At 43.2% G+C, this 15,606-nt stretch overlaps 1 protein-coding gene across 1 annotated transcript; it reads right to left on the bottom strand.

The window, feature by feature from the left end:
* Positions 1 to 8,388: 8,388 nt before the first annotated feature.
* Positions 8,389 to 13,499, bottom strand: LOC306929243 (E3 ubiquitin-protein ligase TRIM35-like; the record flags this gene model as incomplete). Its single annotated transcript, XM_079509685.1, has 2 exons — positions 8,389 to 8,747; positions 12,359 to 13,499. 2 exons carry the CDS (start codon positions 13,497 to 13,499, stop codon positions 8,389 to 8,391), a joined length of 1,500 nt encoding a protein of 499 aa, XP_079365811.1.
* Between the last annotated feature and the right edge of the window lie 2,107 nt (positions 13,500 to 15,606).

Genomic DNA, 15,606 nt, shown 5'->3' with positions numbered 1-15,606 from the left:
CAGTCTAAGTCCAAATTTCATTCTGACCCCTCCACGAAAAGGCCTCGTTGTCCTGAACCCTTATCTATCATTTATACATTATGGATCAATAGTGTGGACTTAGACTGTTATTCGTCTGTGGCATTTTGTTGTTGGATAATGGATATATACAAGTCACATTTCATGTTCTAGAGTACATTTACAATTCATTGAATTCAATCACATTTCATGTTCTATATTTATTCATGTTCTAGAGTACATTTACAATTCATTGAATTCAATCACATTTCATGTTCTATATTTACAAGTCATTTAAAACTTATTTGCTATTTACCTGTATGCCTTTTGTGCTTACATGGTAAGCAGGGCTGGACTGGCCACAGGTCATACCGGGCATTTTCCCGGTGGGCCGCGACCGTAGGGGGCCGCCATGATTTTTTTTGACAGGCAGGCAGGCCAATAGGCGGAAGGCCACCAGGAAAGGTCCGGGCGTGCTGCCATTCTGCCATCATGATAATGTCACTGTACCTGTATCAGTGAGTGACAAAGGGTTGTGTAGTTGTCTGTTGGTTTCAGGGCCGGTTCTAGGCATAAGCAGTATAAGCGGTCGCTTAGGGCCACAACCACTGAGGGGGCCACATCACAGGGAGAAGATTTTATTTTATTTTTTTAATGTATCCCCTATCCCATACATGGGCTACTGGCGGCCTGAGGGCCACATGTGGCCCCCACCTTCACTTAATGCAGCCCGCAGGTTAATATCAACTGTAGGCTGGGGGCCACATGTGGCCCCCAGCCTACAGTTGAGGGATGTTTATACCATCCCTCTACACTGGGGGCGCTGTTTATACCATCCCTCTACACTGGGGGCGCTGTTTATACCATCCCTCTACACTGGGGGTGCTGTTTATACCATCCCTCCCCACTGGGGATGCTGTTTATACCAGTCAGTCTGTCATACCATCCCTCCACACTGGGGGCGCTGTTTATACCAGTCAGTCTGTCATACTATCCCTCCCCACTGGGGGCACTGTTTATACCAGTCTGTCATACCATCCCTCTACACCGGGGGCGCTGTACAGAAAGAAGTAAAAACTATTTTAATAGAGAACTAGTTAAAAGGTTAAAAGGTTCAAACTAGAAAAAGAAAAGACCCGCAGGTTAATATCAACTGTAGGCTGGGGGCCACATGTGGCCCACACCTTCACCTAATGCGGCCCTCAGGTTAGTATCAACTGGCGGCCTGAGGGCCACATGTAGCTCCCACCTTCACCTAATGCGGCCCGCAGGTTAATATCAACTGGCGGCATGAGGGCCACATGTGGCCCCCACCTTCACCTAATGCGGCCCGCAGGTTAATATCAACTGGCGGCCTGATCTAGCCTCTTAATTTTGATCTCAAAGTGCACCAGATTGAAGCATTTCCATGGCAAATGTACAGATTTTTCTGGACCACCCCCGGCGTTGCAGTGCAGGGGGGGGGGGCACATAATATTATGTTGCTTAGGGCCACTAAACGCCTAGAACCGGCACTGGTTGGTTTGTATCGTTTATGTTGTTCTGTAAAAGTGGTGGTATTAGGGCTTGTTTGTTTGTGTGTGCCTCGACGGAGTGGGTGGTAGAGTTTCTGCTATCTGCGCGCTGGTTGTGGTGGGCCGGTCTGGGCCAAATTCACGCGAAAATGACCGGGCCGAATTTTTGTCCCAGTCCAGCCCTGATGGTAAGGCATTTGTGAAACTATGTTCTTGTTTAGCAGGAAGTTAGCTCAGATATATCTCATGCTTGCAAGAAGACAGTCAGGATGACAACAGTGAAACTCATTGTAATCTAAGACTGTCTTGTAAGTTGTACTCTGTTTGGTTGCATTCTACAGTGTAATAAAATATCGTTTGGAACCTGGACGGACGTTGTCTTCATACAGTGTGTAACACTATCACCAGGCCCATGAACAGTAACATGGTGCCTACACTTTAGGTATGCCAAAGCTGTTTCCTGATGAGCTTAATCAGTGGGGTTTCCACCACAAGTCTTGCAGCATTCCGGCCCATCTTATGTCAACATAGGGGTGTGTGTGTGTGTGTGTGTGTGTGTGTGTGTGTGTGTGTGTGTGTGTGTGTGTGTGTGTGTGTGTGTGTGTGTGTGTGTGTGTGTGTGTGTGTGTGTGTGTGTGTGTGTGTGTGTGTGTGTGTGTGTGTGTGTGCACGCGTGCGTATGTGGTGCAATACACACAACAAGGAAAAGGCACGCTCAACACAGTGTAAATATTATCTGCACTCTTTTTGTTTAGTAGACTTTAATACAGCTCAGCAGCAGTAGACAGCAGCAGCCTCTTCGGCACGTAGGCCTCAGTGTTTTTAACTCATTTTAATAATGCTGAGGAAGGCCTATGTGGCCAATCCGTTTCTCTATAGAGTGCTGCTGAAGACAAGGGAGTGTGGATAATAATCGTTTCAGTGTGAGAGAACAGGCTAGGGAGCAACCAAGCCCTATAACTAAAAATACATCGCATGGATGCAACTGGGACGTATCCTCAGTGATGTATGTGTATCCCAAGGTCATAGGGGTTTCGTGTCTCTCGAACATCATACACCTCACTCAGGTGACCCAGCCGTTGTGATCAAGTCCTGACTTACGTCCCAGTAGCTACCCTCGATCAGTCCCATTAGGGCGGATTGTGTGACAAGGCCACACAATCCGTTGCTGCTACTCTGCCGGGACTGGAAGGATCAGCAATCTGGCGCATGGAGAGGCTAGGCTCTGTGTGGGTTGACTCCTGTCCGGATTGGCTGAGCAATTATGTACTGTATACGTATTGAGGACAGAAAGTGAGGACGCCAATTGTGATTGGTCGGAATGTGATGATGTATTGACTTGGTTTTGTTGCAATTAGTGGGAGGTTGACCCCATTTTTTGCATAAAATGCCTGGACTATAGAGCGGCGAAGTCCTGACGTCACTTGCTCATCCCATGGTTCACGGAAGTAATTTCTCTATGGAGAATAACATTGGGTCATCTTGAAATCGTCTCAAGCTGTAGGCCTCCCAGCACACAGCCGCCAACACTGAAACACAACAATGTGTCAAAACAAATTAAGAAATGCACAAACATGAAATTGAGAACATTAAAGGTATATTCAGTGATTTCGCTTCATTCAAATATCACTTATTTTTTATTTTTATTTGGATAATCCTCTATACTATAGAGTGTGCTGACCATATAAGGAGTTCTTCCCTGTCCCCAGTGAGCCCCTGGGGTCAAAAAACCCTAGTTTCAGTTTTGGTGGCGGGTGGCAAAGCCTTCATCCAATCAGGATGAGAGGGGCCTTCCTCCAATCATGTGTGGGGGCGGGCCTTGGTGCACATGCTGTTGCACTTCCCCCCACTGTAGAGCGTGTGCATGTGCACATTTTGTTACCGGGGCGTACTGGGTGGTTTTCCAAATCACCCAAATCACTGAATGCGCCTTTAACTGACCAAATTTGACTGAGCGACTGCCATTGGATTTTTTGAATTTTCGTTTTTTCATGTCATATGAAAGCAGGGAATCATAGCTTCAAATTGACATATTGGTTTTGGAGATATGGCTTATAGAGTAATAATGTCTTGCAGAAAACAGCGAGTTAAAAGGTTTTTCTCCTCTGGTGAAAAGCTGTAATTTGCACGATGGCAGTCTCTCAGTAACATCTGGTCACTAAAGCATTGTGGTCCAAAAATAAACATGCTGTCTCTGCGATATTGTCAGGGAGGTGCCTCTGTATCGTTATATTGTCAGGGAGGTGCCTCTGTATCGTTATATTGTCAGGGAGGTGCCTCTGTATCGTTATATTGTCAGGGAGGTGTCTCTGTATCGTTATATTGTCAGGGAGGTGCCTCTGTATCGTTATATTGTCAGGGAGGTGTCTCTGTATCGTTATATTGTCAGGGAGGTGCCTCTGTATCGTTATATTGTCAGGGAGGTGTCTCTGTATCGTTATATTGTCAGGGAGGTGCCTCTGTATCGTTATATTGTCAGGGAGGTGCCTCTGTATCGTTATATTGTCAGGGAGGTGCCTCTGTATCGTTATATTGTCAGGGAGGTGCCTCTGTATCGTTATATTGTCAGGGAGGTGCCTCTGTATCGTTATATTGTCAGGGAGGTGTCTCTGTATCGTTATATTGTCAGGGAGGTGCCTCTGTATCGTTATATTGTCAGGGAGGTGCCTCTGTATCGTTATATTGTCAGGGAGGTGCCTCTGTATCGTTATATTGTCAGGGAGGTGTCTCTGTATCGTTATATTGTCAGGGAGGTGCCTCTGTATCGTTATATTGTCAGGGAGGTGCCTCTGTATCGTTATATTGTCAGGGAGGTGTCTCTGTATCGTTATATTGTCAGGGAGGTGCCTCTGTATCGTTATATTGTCAGGGAGGTGCCTCTGTATCGTTATATTGTCAGGGAGGTGCCTCTGTATCGTTATATTGTCAGGGAGGTGTCTCTGTATCGTTATATTGTCAGGGAGGTGTCTCTGTATCGTTATATTGTCAGGGAGGTGCCTCTGTATCGTTATATTGTCAGGGAGGTGTCTCTGTATCGTTATATTGTCAGGGAGGTGTCTCTGTATCGTTATATTGTCAGGGAGGTGCCTCTGTATCGTTATATTGTCAGGGAGGTGTCTCTGTATCGTTATATTGTCAGGGAGGTGTCTCTGTATCGTTATATTGTCAGGGAGGTGTCTCTGTATCGTTATATTGTCAGGGAGGTGTCTCTGTATCGTTATATTGTCAGGGAGGTGCCTCTGTATCGTTTACGACAGTCAGTCACTCATATTTGATACAGTCTGTTTCTAACGAAAGTGTAACTAATTATTAAACATTGGCGTTTTCTCTCAGTCAGTTGATTCTTCATATCCATATGAGTGAAACGGCCGGGATGACATGTTCATTTTTCAAACACAGTTCTTATATTAGGCGATCTAAAATCCCCCTATGGGGATTACAATGCAAAATTGCAAATCAAAAGTACATGAACCTGTGGACTTGCGCCCTCTACCGATATTGACATCAGACTTCGGTGTTCTGTTCACCCTCCTCAGTGTGCCAGTCCTCCACAATGTAACTCCTTACCTGTATTCAGTTTTAACACCCAGTGGAAGAACTGCCATCAGAGATGTGATGTGTGTGCAAAGTTTAGCATAATATTCAGCTATTAGTGTAGATTGTCGTCTTACACAAACATTAAATTACCATTGACAATGAATTGAGAATTTACGTCATATGTCTGAGCAAATCGGCTTAGTGTCTATTTTTGTCCTACACAAAGATTAAATTCCCATTGACAATGAATGGACAATTTTACGTCATAGTGTCTGAGCAAATAGTTGTTACGTCATGATGATGTATGATGATAAGAGCGCCCCTCACTTCACATTTATTATAATGTTCTTATATTGATCACAAGACCCAATTACTGAATGTCTCTCTCCACCAGGACAGTGGTTCATTTTCAAAAGGACCCCCATAATGACTGTGACAGTGTACAAATGGAACCAAATGGAGAATGGACACGCGCCTCAGAGCCGGAAAGGGCGTCTATGTATATATGTCTATGTTCCCAACCACTGGTAATAGTACCACTAGTGGTACTTGAGCCCCCTCTGGTGGTACACAGAGGAGTCGCCCAAAAAAGGAGAAAAAAGACAAAAGTGGAATGAAATATTGATATTAATACAGGTAGTTGTTCTGACCAAGCAATTGGCTCTCCAGCTGTGCTGAAATGAGCATGACAGCACACCTAGCCGTAAGATTTAATCACATTAGAAATATATCAGTTGTGCATCAGAGCAGCAGCAAAATTGTCTTAGGAAAGGAACAAAACAATTTAAAGAATAAATTACATTTTCCTCCTGCGTTAATAATAGCTGAACAGGATGGGGCAGGTCTATCTACAGTTCTACACACCTGTATTTTAACATAATTTATTGTAGTGTTACTTGGAGAGCCAGATATTTTCTGTGGTGGTAATTCAGTATAAAAAGGTTGGAAACCCCTGCCCCACACAGTTTTTAAGTTGCTTGATGATTCAGTATTTAGATATTTGATATTCATTTTTATCAGACATGCCCCCTTCCTTTAAAAAAACCCATTGCAACTTCAACATTTTAACCATGATTCGTGGAAAACATCTGTCCTTGGTTATGGTGACTCATACTGCCCTCCTAATGCAGGACATTTCCAAATTACGTCATTTGCCACAGTGCCGGCCATGTCTATGGGTTTTTAATGTTTGTTTAGAACCTAATTATAAAGTCCCTGTCACCAGGCGAGTCTATGGACTAATAAATTACTAATGAAACACTAAACACTAATGAGTATTTCAAAAGTGTTTCATTAGTGTTTCATTAGTGTTTCATTAGTGTTTAGTGTTTCATTAGTGTTTCATTAGTGTTTAGTGTTTCATTAGTGTTTCATTAGTGTTTAGTGTTTCATTAGTGTTTAGTGTTTCATTAGTGTTTAGAGTTTCATTAGTGTTTAGTGTTTCATTAGTGTTTCATTAGTGTTTAGTTCATTAGTGTTTCCTTAGTGTTGCATTAGTGTTTCATTAGTGTTTAGTGTTTCATTAGTGTTTCATTAGTGTTTAGTGTTTCATTAGTGTTTAGTGTTTCATTAGTGTTTAGTGTTTCATTAGTGTTTCATTAGTGTTTAGTGTTTCATTAGTGTTTCATTAGTGTTTAGTGTTTCATTAGTGTTTAGTGGTTCATTAGTGTTTCATTAGTGTTTCATTAGTGTTTCATTAGTGTTTAGTGTTTCATTAGTGTTTAGTGTTTCATTAGTGTTTCATTAGTGTGTAGTGTTTCATTAGTGTTTAGCCCTTAGAAGGTGAAAGACGCCAATTGGCGTCTTCATCAGAATTCCGTAAATGATCAATGACGCCAATTGGCGTCTTCAGAGTTTTTGATTAATCTAAACATATTAATATGCTCCGAAGCGCTGTTTAAATTCCTGAGCTTATATTCCAACTACATTACCCAGAAAACCCGTGTCACGTGACACACGTGTACGTGTTGCCATTGGAAGCTGGTCCCACCCCCTGTAAACAGTGGGGGCAGAGGGAGTCTTCATAGTTTATTGTTTTGCCGTCTCGCCCGAGCGATTTTCTAGCAGAAAAAGTTGAAAGCAGTACTATTATTTGAGCGAGTTTTGTGGTAGTAGTATTGATCCATACGCGTCCCAGTCGCCTTCTCCAGGCGGAGTAGCCCTGGTCCAGTGCTTACAGCGAGACTCGCTGCTCCCTCCCTCCTTTTTTCATTGTCTCCCCATCGTCGTCCGATGAGCTATACCGGGAAACCATTGAAGAAGACGATCAACCCGGAATGTTTTGAGGTAATCTTATTGTAGAAAATGCCCTTCTATAGTGATCAGAAATCATAAGATGATCGCTACAAATAGATGCTTGGATAATTACTACTACTAGTCAGATCATGACGCCAGAATGACTCACCACGATGGCCCCCAGCCATTAGCCAGCACCAAAGGTGCTGGCTAATGGGGGGGTTGGTGCATTGGTGCTGGCTAATGGCTGGAGGGGGGGTTGGTGTCGATCGGTTGGTTGGTGCAGTACAAATGTATCGTAGCAGGCATGCACGCATGGCAGTACAAGTATTTTATATTGTAGCGTGCCTTATAGGCGATCTGATCTTTAGAGTAATGTTCGCTCCTTTTATTTACTGTCTACAAAGACGGAGAACAAACATGCATCGTTTACTGAAGCAACGCGTGGTTATGATGACCTTGCTACAAGGATCGGAGGGGGGACGGGGAGTGAAGCTAACAGTAGCGTATTATATAAGATCTGTATGACGTTTCATTGACGTCTGATTGGGCCGTATGCTCAACCTAGGAGCCTTCACTTCCTTTTAATTTGTTTTAATCAATAGTGACTCACAGCTATTACCAATAGCTCACAACGCGCTACGAGCTTGTAGATCTGCTATTTTCACTCCTTTGGTGCGACGTTCTTGTATGATGAAATGGGGAAGTATTAATTTAAGGTAAAAACAAAAAAGTTTAAATATGACAAAGTCATAGTCAACGTATGGACACATTGATGAACCCTGGTTCCTAATTAATATCCAATGAGAGGGGAGCGGATAGGTGGGGAGGTCATCAATATTCAACGAGAGGAGAGTGGATTGGTGGGGAGGTAATTAATATTCAATGAGAGGGGGGCGGATAGGTAGGGAGGTCATCCATATTTAACGAGAGGGGAGCAGCTAGGTAGGGAGGTCATCAATATTCAACGAGAGGGGAGCGTCTAGGTGGGGAGGTCATTAATATTCAAGGAGAGCGGAGCGGATAGGTGGGGAGGTCATTAATATTCAACGAGAGGGGAGCGGATAGGTGGGGAGGTCATCAATATTCAACGAGAGGGGAGCGTCTAGGTGGGGAGGTCGTCATAGATGGGATAGGTCGGGAGGCGCGGCCGGGAAGGTAGCCGCTGACGCTGGGTGGGTGCCCGTCTGAAGAGGCCCTTAGAGTGGTAGAGGCTCTCTAGCGCCCTCCGGCTGTCCTGTGGACACACTCTGAGGCCAGTGCTTTTAGCATCGGCGGCTTCTCCCACGGCGAAGTAGGGGAAGAGCTTCTCGGTGAACGTCATGTGTTTGTGGCTGTAGATGTGAGTCATGTCCTCAGAGTCATGGAAGGACACCTGTCCTCCGTCGTAGTCCAGCTGGACTCTGATCTTCTCTGGGTTCCTCTGCACTGGGATGGTGTCTCCACAGCCGTTATCGTACTCTCCTGTGGCGGGGACAAACAAAGTCAGCACGGTTTTATTTCTGCTAGATTCCCGAGGCACTACTACACCGTCTCCCTGCATTCTATGTTTACCTTGCTTACTGTAAGTCGCTCTGGATGAAGAACGGCTGATACATTGTAAATTGTGGTGGAAAAAGTATAATAAAATTTTTGACTTGAGTAAAAGTCAAAGCCACTACAAAGTTGAAATAGCCTACAATACAAGTTAAAGGCTGTGTAAGTGATTTTCTTTTGTTAAAATAAGTGTTAAAAAGCTCTATATTGTGATAGTACTCTTTGCTATAGTGTTTGTTCAGTAACAGGATCCTCCAAGTTTCTCCAGCTTTTTATTAACACATAATTTGCTAACCACGTATCCGTACGTCTTTAATTAGCCATGCGTCCGGTGCGGACCACGTATCCATACGTTTTAATCACTTTTTTATTGAATACTTTCATTCATCTTTTTACCCACCCGGACAATGAAGAACCATCGCCCTATCATTGCTACTTAGTCCTGCTCACGCGATCAGAAAAAAAAAAAAAAAAAAAAAAGCCTCCCCCCTCCTGAAAACAGGACGGCGGGCCGCTTTATGTGTAGAAGCCAGGGTATCTAAAATGGACGCGCCCATGATCTAGTCAGTGTGTGAATAGAAGAATCACATTTCACCCAACACCATAACACTCGATTCCCCCCTCCCCTCCTGTTTCTCCCGAGGAGGAGGACCTTGCGAGATGGGGGGGTCTGTCTCTCGGAAAAAACATGATAAACGCTGCCTAAACACACCAATCTGCACCGTATGGAATGCCAACCGCCATAAAACCCCACGAAGAATAAGAATAATCTGCACCGGATCGGCATTGCATAACGTCTGCAACACACATGGACAGATGCATGTTTCCTTCTTCATACTACGAACTAACAAACGAACCACAGTATCGAGGGACCGCCATGACAAAAGACAGTAGCCGGGTTACAGGTCTTCCTTTGGGGGATCGATCACGGATCACCATGCAGAGTCATCATAAACGGCGATCGCTCGGACGTGTGATTGTAACGTTTTTTTATTCATTATAATTGCAGTGATAAGACCGCAATGAACGCGTCGGGGACGTCATCGACCCGGTTGTAATGTATAACGAACTAAACATTTCTGCATCCTAAACCGTGGTGTTGTGTTCTGTGGAAGGAAGCCCTTTTTTTCCTTCCTTGGCGAGTTGTCATCTTGTCGACATGTCAACAAGATGAAGCCGGTGAAGCTTTTTTCCATCGCTCCTACGGGGGAGCGATGAAAAGTTCACCTGGGGTGTCCAGAGAGGGGCTAGCTGCATGCCCAGACATGTTTCCCTATAGCTTGCAAACCAACATCAGCTAATGACAACGCGTCTCACCGTTATACTATAGTTCTGAACCGAACGGTGGAATGGGACTTTTTATAGCCTATACGGATCAAGACTTTTGCTGCCCATGACCCCCCATGTTACTGCGATCAAGACATTGAAAGCAGATCTGTGAGATAGATTAGGCGAGGCGCTCATCATCATCCTCATCTAAGAAAGCAGAGTTATGAAGGTTTATAGTCAGACATTGACAGGCAGATATATAAATGAACACAATAAAAATGCTATACATCCTATACACCGAATTAAATCCCTGAATGTGTACTTTTACGAGGAAACAGTACACATTGATCCCATGTACAGTTTGTCAGAAATTGGTTATTGATTGCAGCCTGCGCCCCCCAGAGATAACTTCAGAGAAGACATGGACCTGAACTGTATGTGTCGCCTATAGCGACACATACATACTATATACCGTATGAAACAGAAGACTCTCTGCTTTCATAAGAAAAAAATCACACCCGTGTGAACTGAGTGGTGCAAGGTCTTATATAGCCTGGTCTGACGTAATGTCAGTGACCATAGTAACCATGCTCATTTTTTTGGGTCCCACGTACAGGTACACACACGTACAGGTACACGGGTACATACACGGGTACAGACAAAGCTGGTTGTTGGAGTGGTTTGCACCACTCAAAAACTTCTACTGTAATAATAATAAAAATCACACCCCTGTGAAGTGAGTGGTGCAACTGTCCCATATTCTTTTCTCTACTTATTCAATACAGCTCGCTATATGGACTGAGGCAGCAAGTCATGTACACCTTTTATTTAAAGTTTGGTCTGTAAACTTCTACTGTAATAATAAAAATCACACCCATGTGAAGTGAGTGGTGCAACTCTGTCCCATATTCTGTTCTCTACTTATTCAATACAGCTCGCTATATACGGACTGAGGCAGAAAGTCATGTAAAGTCATGTGCCCACATTATCAGTGGCTTTTAGTAAAAGCCACTGATAATGTGGGCACCACAGACCAAACTGTAATAAAATGACTTTCTGCCTCAGTCCGTATATAGCGAGCTGTATTGAATAAGTAGAGAACAGAATATGGGACAGTTGCACCACTCACTTCACAGGGGTGTGATTTTTATTGTTACAGTAGAAGTTTACAGACCAAACTGTAAAAAAGAGGTTTACATGACTTGCTGCCTCAGTCCGTATATAGCGAGCTGTATTGAATAAGTAGATAACAGAATATGGGACAGTTGCACCACTCACTTCACAGGGGTGTGATTTTTATTATTATTACAGTAGAAGTTTTCTGTTTCATACGGTATATAGTATTTATATGTCGCTAATCGCTATAGGCCTTATTTTGCGAATCTTGAGGAGTTCAGGTCCATGTCTTCTCTGAAGTTATCTCTGGTGGGTGCAAGCTGCAATCAATAACCAATTTCTGACAAACTGTACATGGGATCAATGTGTACTGTTTTCCTCGTAAAAGTACACATTCAGGGCTTTCATTCGGTGTATAGGATGTATAGCATTTTTATTGTGTTCATTTTTATATCTGCCTGTCAATGTCTCTGACTTTAAACCATCCATAACTCTGCTTGCTGTTCAAGATAACCACTTCCAGGCAAAAGCAGGTGTTGCAAAAAGGTCAATATCTCCAGAATGGAAGATGGTAAAATAAAAAATAAAATTGAAGTGGACAAGTTCAGCTTTCTTTTGATGTATGCGTGTGATTCTCGCTATAGGAGAACATTTTGCTGTGGGCCCCTGAAAAATGTCCTTCCTTCAATGTTAAGCCAATAGCACCAGAAGAACAGGCCTGGCTAGATTCTGTAGCAGCCAATGTGTTAAACAGAAAATCTGTTTTCAGAAACTGAAACTGGGATACCAATTTTATCCAATCAGGATAGAGAACGCTGAAAGATGAAAGCCTTTGGGTCAAAAGGCCCAATTGAAAATACACCATTTTTGTGACATCATCATAACCCTAACCCCTCCCCCATTATATGATACAAGGTTCAGGTGAGAAGGTGCTAAGGTGAAAACCAGGTATACTTAATGAACTGGTGGGTGTGGCGCCTGGGCCAGATAAAAAACATAATTTTAAGACTTTCTGTAAACTTTTGAAAAACATCTTCCTCCTAGTATAATCATAGTACCTGATGATCATGTTTTAAGCGACATATACAATCACGGCACTCCATCTTTAAGTCCAAATATCTGAACTAACCTACGGTGTAAATCATCATACTCACCCTCTCTCAGACTTAAACACCAGATTCCATGCTGTGGCGTGGCGTAAATCTGTCCCTTCTTGTCGACGGATGTGTTAGCGACGCCTATGGTCCAGTCAGGATGGTCTCCGACCTGCACGTCCCAGCTGTGTGTCCTTGAACTGAAGCCCTTGGAACCCAGGACGGTGCTAGAGTAGCTGTTCCTCTCTGGGTTGTCGGGAAGGTTCTGCATTGTGTCTGAACATCTCACGCCGCTCAGGTCTTCAGACAGACACAGGTGGGGGTTGGCTGTGTTGGGGTCCAGGATGACGGGAGTGAAGTGCACCGTGTCCTTCATCTTCTCCCAGACTCGGAAGCCCAGGTTGCCCACGTGTTTGGCCACGTCTATCAGCACTCCTGACACAAACGTAGGGTCTGGAGATCTGCTGCACTGGACTCTGGCGCTGGTCTGAGCTGCTTTAAAACTGAAGACGAACGACGTGTCGGGTTTCTGTAGCTCTCGTTCTACAGCGGAGATGCCTTCTGACAGAGCGGAGATCTGCTCCTCGATGAGCTTCATCTCTCTCTTGACGGTCCTCTTCTTGCCGTCGCTTTCCTCCCTCAGTGCCTTCAGTCTGAACTCCTCTTCCACTCTCAGGAACCGCTGGATCCTTATGAACTCTGCCCTGATCTGCTTCTCTGTGGCCTCCACCTGCTTCTCTGAGTGGTCCATCACCTGCTTGTAGGTCTGTTCCACCGCCTTGAATCTGTCCCTCTTGTCCTGCAGAGCCTGGAGGTCAGAGTTCACGTGCTCCTTCAGGTCCCTCACCGCCTGTTCTACAGGAACCACCGTGTGACCGGGGTCATGTTGGAAGTCACAGACCAGACACATGGGTCTCTGGTCGTCGTGACAGAACAGTGTAGGCACAGAGTCTGGATGTTTCTTACACATCACCAGAGACGATTCAGTCTTCTGGACGTTAGCCGGTTGCTTCAGAGGGAAATCGATCCCCAGATCCTTGGATGAGGATCTTCTCTTACAAATGGGACAGTTCTTGGTTTTATTTTCTTTCCAGAATCTTCTCAGGCACTTAAAACAGAATGTGTGGTGACAGCCAAGAGTCACTGGATCGCGGAACTTATCGGAACACACAAAACAGTCAGGATTGGTTTGCTCTGACATTTTCCTTCGATTGTAAAAGCTAGTATCTTTAAGTGACAAGACTCACCGATTCACCTCAACTTCAACCCAGTGAGCTGCGAGTCTCCAAAGGTTCTGTACAGAACTCTTAATGTTCAGCTGTTGTTCTCAAGAATATAAGTGTAATTCTCTCCACCGTTTGCTTCAGTATTAAAACGTATCCTTCAGATTAAAGCCTTCGTAATTCGTAAATATTCCTTCAACGCTCTGTGAACCTGTGTTGTTGTTATCTTACTGCTCAGTTGAACAATGATAATCCAAGTCTTTATGTTCACTGGTTAATCATTAAATCAAAGTATGTCACTGTAGTATCTCATAGAAGCATTATATTGTATTATGATTCTTAAATATTCATATTCATTACTTACATTATAATTGTGTTGTGTATTGATTTTTGTTACCGGTTATAGAATTACTTTTCCATGAAATAAAAGCAGAAACATTAATTACAGATAGAAATAGTTATGACACCCATGGAGTAAAGTTCAAAGTGTTCCACATAGCTATAAAGTCATTTAAGGAGCACTTCACCCTTTTTCAACCTTCTCTTCCTATAACTGGTCCTACTAATGCTCATGATTAGATGATACCATTTCTGTCGACTCACTCTCTTGGGGGGCTGTGGACAGTTTGCCTACCAGTGAACATTATCTGTAGGCAGGTTTGGCCATTTCAAACAAGATTTCAACTTGGTTGGTTTTATTTTGTATTAATGCAAGAACAGCTTCTTTTAAAGACTGCTAACTTTTTCACAAATAAAAGGTCTGATGTTTTATTAGCTTGGTTTCCTCACCAATGATTGTAAATGGAAGGGAAACATACAAACTTTGCTTACGTCCATTTTATCTGTAGGGCGTAAGCGTAAATGAGTGTAAGAATCGTATCAATGTTCAAACATTCTAGCTAGAGATGGAGCTCGAAACCCGATACCAGAAAACCCCTGAAAACAAGCTTATTGAGTACCCGATATCAATAAGGTTTGGGCTTATTGAGCTTGTTATCGAGCATAGCGGCCCATGACGTCATGTTTTAAACAATCAAGACAAGAGGCGATCAATACATAAATCTAATCACCCATGCTGGCACAAACAGGTCTAATTGTCTATTGATACCTGCCAACCAGCGCTGCCCGGGAAAACAACATTACGCTTTTGAAATTACGGTTTCTTCAATATTATTTTCCAAATGTAAAAAGGTCACTTGCCTTCCGTCTGTTATAAAAGTACTGTATTTGAAGGCCCTATAGTAAAATGTAGTGCAAGTGATATTTTTTCGTTAAATAAATATGCATTTTCTGTTTATAAAGAACTGAAGCTACACGTAATTATTACAGTACGATTCATAATATAAAGCCATTTAACACTTATTGCACACATGAATGGTTGTTTTTATGTTAGGCAAAATAATTATTTTTACTTTTGTCATCTTAATTTAATTTTAGATGGTGGTCAGCCACAAACTCACAGTCATTCACAACTGGCCAATAAAACAAGTACAAGCACTAAGGCCTGGTGATGGAATTGGGTGATAATCTTTAACACAATTCAAAATTTAACACAATAGAGGGTATGCGCATGCATGCAGTGATGGGAAATCGAGTGGCAAAGTGAGTGGAAAAGTGAGTTTAACGTCGCTTAACATCGTCTAATGCAATCAGATAGAACTTTTCTGTTTGGATGATATATGGGCTGTCAAGGCCAGAAAGCAGTGTTTTGCCACTCAGTAGGCGTTCCCGCATAACCTCCGGTATGATGATGATGATGATGTCACGCGCATACCCTCTATACAAAATCCAAACACTGTGCTATAGTTGATAAGTAAAGATTCATAGAATCAGGTCAAAATCAGGTTGATCAATGTTTTGGCCTGGTGATGGACATGGCCAACAAAAATAAACTATGTTTCTAAATCAGTGGTTCTCAAACTTTTTCATGTCAAGGATCACCACAATTATATTTATATGACACTATGATTTCCTGGTCATAATCAGATAAAAGGAGTGATTAACATAGTTGTGTCTGTAATCTCTGTATGGAACAGTAGCGTATAACGATGGTGGCTCATTTGCAATAACTCTACAGTACTATTA

This window comes from Electrona antarctica (genome assembly GCF_951216825.1).
Source record: "Electrona antarctica genome assembly, chromosome: 9".
In the NCBI taxonomy this organism is placed as follows: domain Eukaryota; kingdom Metazoa; phylum Chordata; class Actinopteri; order Myctophiformes; family Myctophidae; genus Electrona; species Electrona antarctica.
The sequence above is the reverse complement of the archived record's forward strand: the minus strand, read 5'-3'. Positions and strand labels throughout refer to the sequence as shown.